Raw genomic sequence first — 1,585 nt, 5'->3', positions numbered from 1 at the left:
TTCTCCCCAGTCAGATGTAGAGCTTGCTGAGGAAGGTATGTAGGCATTCCTATCAGAGAACAAACGCTTGCCTGTGGATGAGGGTTATTTCTCCTTGTCAGACCAGTAGGTATATATTTCCCATTTTATCAAGATCTTCTGGAAGATAGGAACAATGTCAGACAGCAGAATTAGATTCCCTGGGAAGCCATCATCAGTTTGGTAGCCATATTTCCCATTAGACAGGGGTTCCCCGAGTTTTGTAACCATATCTACTTTGTAAGAAAGAAACACCTGACAGATCTTCCACCATCTGACTTTGCTGTCACTCCTTGTCAAAATACAGGTACCATTGACTGTAGGTTTCTGTGTCCCTATCATGTTGGGAGCCACCAGTCTCAAACATTGCCCAAAGGTTGAAGGGAGAAGATAAGGGTTTCAGGGTGGGGTTGAAGACTTTATGACTGAGCAGGGCCCCACTTCAGCAGCCGGAGGGCCCCATCCTGGATCTGCTTGGTCTTCATGCCATAGATGATGGGGTTGAGCATGGGTGGCACAACCAGGTAGAGGTCAGCCAGGAGGATGTGGATGTGCCGGGGCACGTGCTGGCCAAACCGCTGTGTGTAGAAGGAGAAGAGTCCTGGTGTGTAGAAGACAAGGATGACACCCAGGTGGGAGCCACAAGTGCCAAAGGTCTTAGCCCTTGCCTCCTTGGAGGAGAGGCCTAACACGGCCCGGAGGATGAGTGCATAGGAGGCAGCGATACAGATGGAGTCAGTGCCCACCACCAGTGTGGCAGCTGTGATGCCATAGATGTTGTTTGGCTGTGTTCCCCCACAAGCCAGCTTCACCACAGCCATATGCTCACAGTAGGAGTGGGCCACCACTCGACTGCAGTAGCTCAGTCTTGCCAGTAAGCAGGTGAGTGGGGTCATGAGTCCCAAGCCACGAAGCACGGCTGCAGCCCCTAGCTTGCCTACAGACTCTGGGGAGAGCAATGACCCATAGTGCAGAGGCCGGCAGATGGCTAAGTAGCGGTCAAAGGCCATTGCTAGCAGGATACCAGATTCTACAGCTGAGAAGCCATGGATAAAGAACATCTGGGCAGCACAGCCTCCAAAGGTGATCTCAGCATCCTTTGCCCAAAAAAGTGCAAGAAGCTTGGGTACAGTGGAGGTGCAGAGGACGAGGTCAATGGTAGACAGCATGCATAGGAACAGGTACATGGGCTGGTGCAATATAGGCTCTGAACGTACTACTAGCAGCACCACCATGTTGCCCAGCACTGCCAGGGCATACATGGAGCAGAAGGGAAAAGCAATCCAAAAGTGGGATGCCTCCAGGCCTGGAATTCCCATGAGCAGAAAGGAGGCTGGGTTCTGATGGCTGTGGTTTGTGAGTTTCATGGCCAAGTGAGATGGGTAGAGAAGACCTCACTGCCTTGCTCTGAGCCCTAGGAATCCCTGAGAGATGAAGCAGCTGGGATTCATCCTTATGCTATGGCTGAACAGCAGCAGGAAATATTTGCATTAGACTTCATGAAAAGCATCCAGGATGGGAAGACAGTAGGGCACTGGGAAATAATGCAAGGCAGGAGGTGGGTTAC

The 1,585-nt window shown here is 51.5% G+C and overlaps 1 protein-coding gene across 1 annotated transcript; it reads right to left on the bottom strand.

Moving 5' to 3' along the window:
* Positions 1-437: 437 nt before the first annotated feature.
* LOC105720163 (olfactory receptor 52P1-like) lies at positions 438-1,385 on the bottom strand. The gene has a single exon (XM_012456467.2). The coding sequence runs from the start codon at positions 1,383-1,385 to the stop codon at positions 438-440; it is 948 nt and encodes a 315-aa protein (XP_012311890.1).
* Between the last annotated feature and the right edge of the window lie 200 nt (positions 1,386-1,585).

This window comes from Aotus nancymaae, unplaced genomic scaffold (assembly GCF_030222135.1).
Source record: "Aotus nancymaae isolate 86718 unplaced genomic scaffold, 86718_ANA_hifiasm-v0.15.2.pri h1tg000059l, whole genome shotgun sequence".
NCBI lineage: Eukaryota > Metazoa > Chordata > Mammalia > Primates > Aotidae > Aotus > Aotus nancymaae.
The sequence above is the reverse complement of the archived record's forward strand: the minus strand, read 5'-3'. Positions and strand labels throughout refer to the sequence as shown.

What these genes read in the sequence shown, in the direction of transcription:
- LOC105720163 (XM_012456467.2), bottom strand. Translation starts at nt 1,385, where the DNA reads ATGAAACTCACAAACCACAGCCATCAGAACCCAGCCTCCTTTCTGCTC.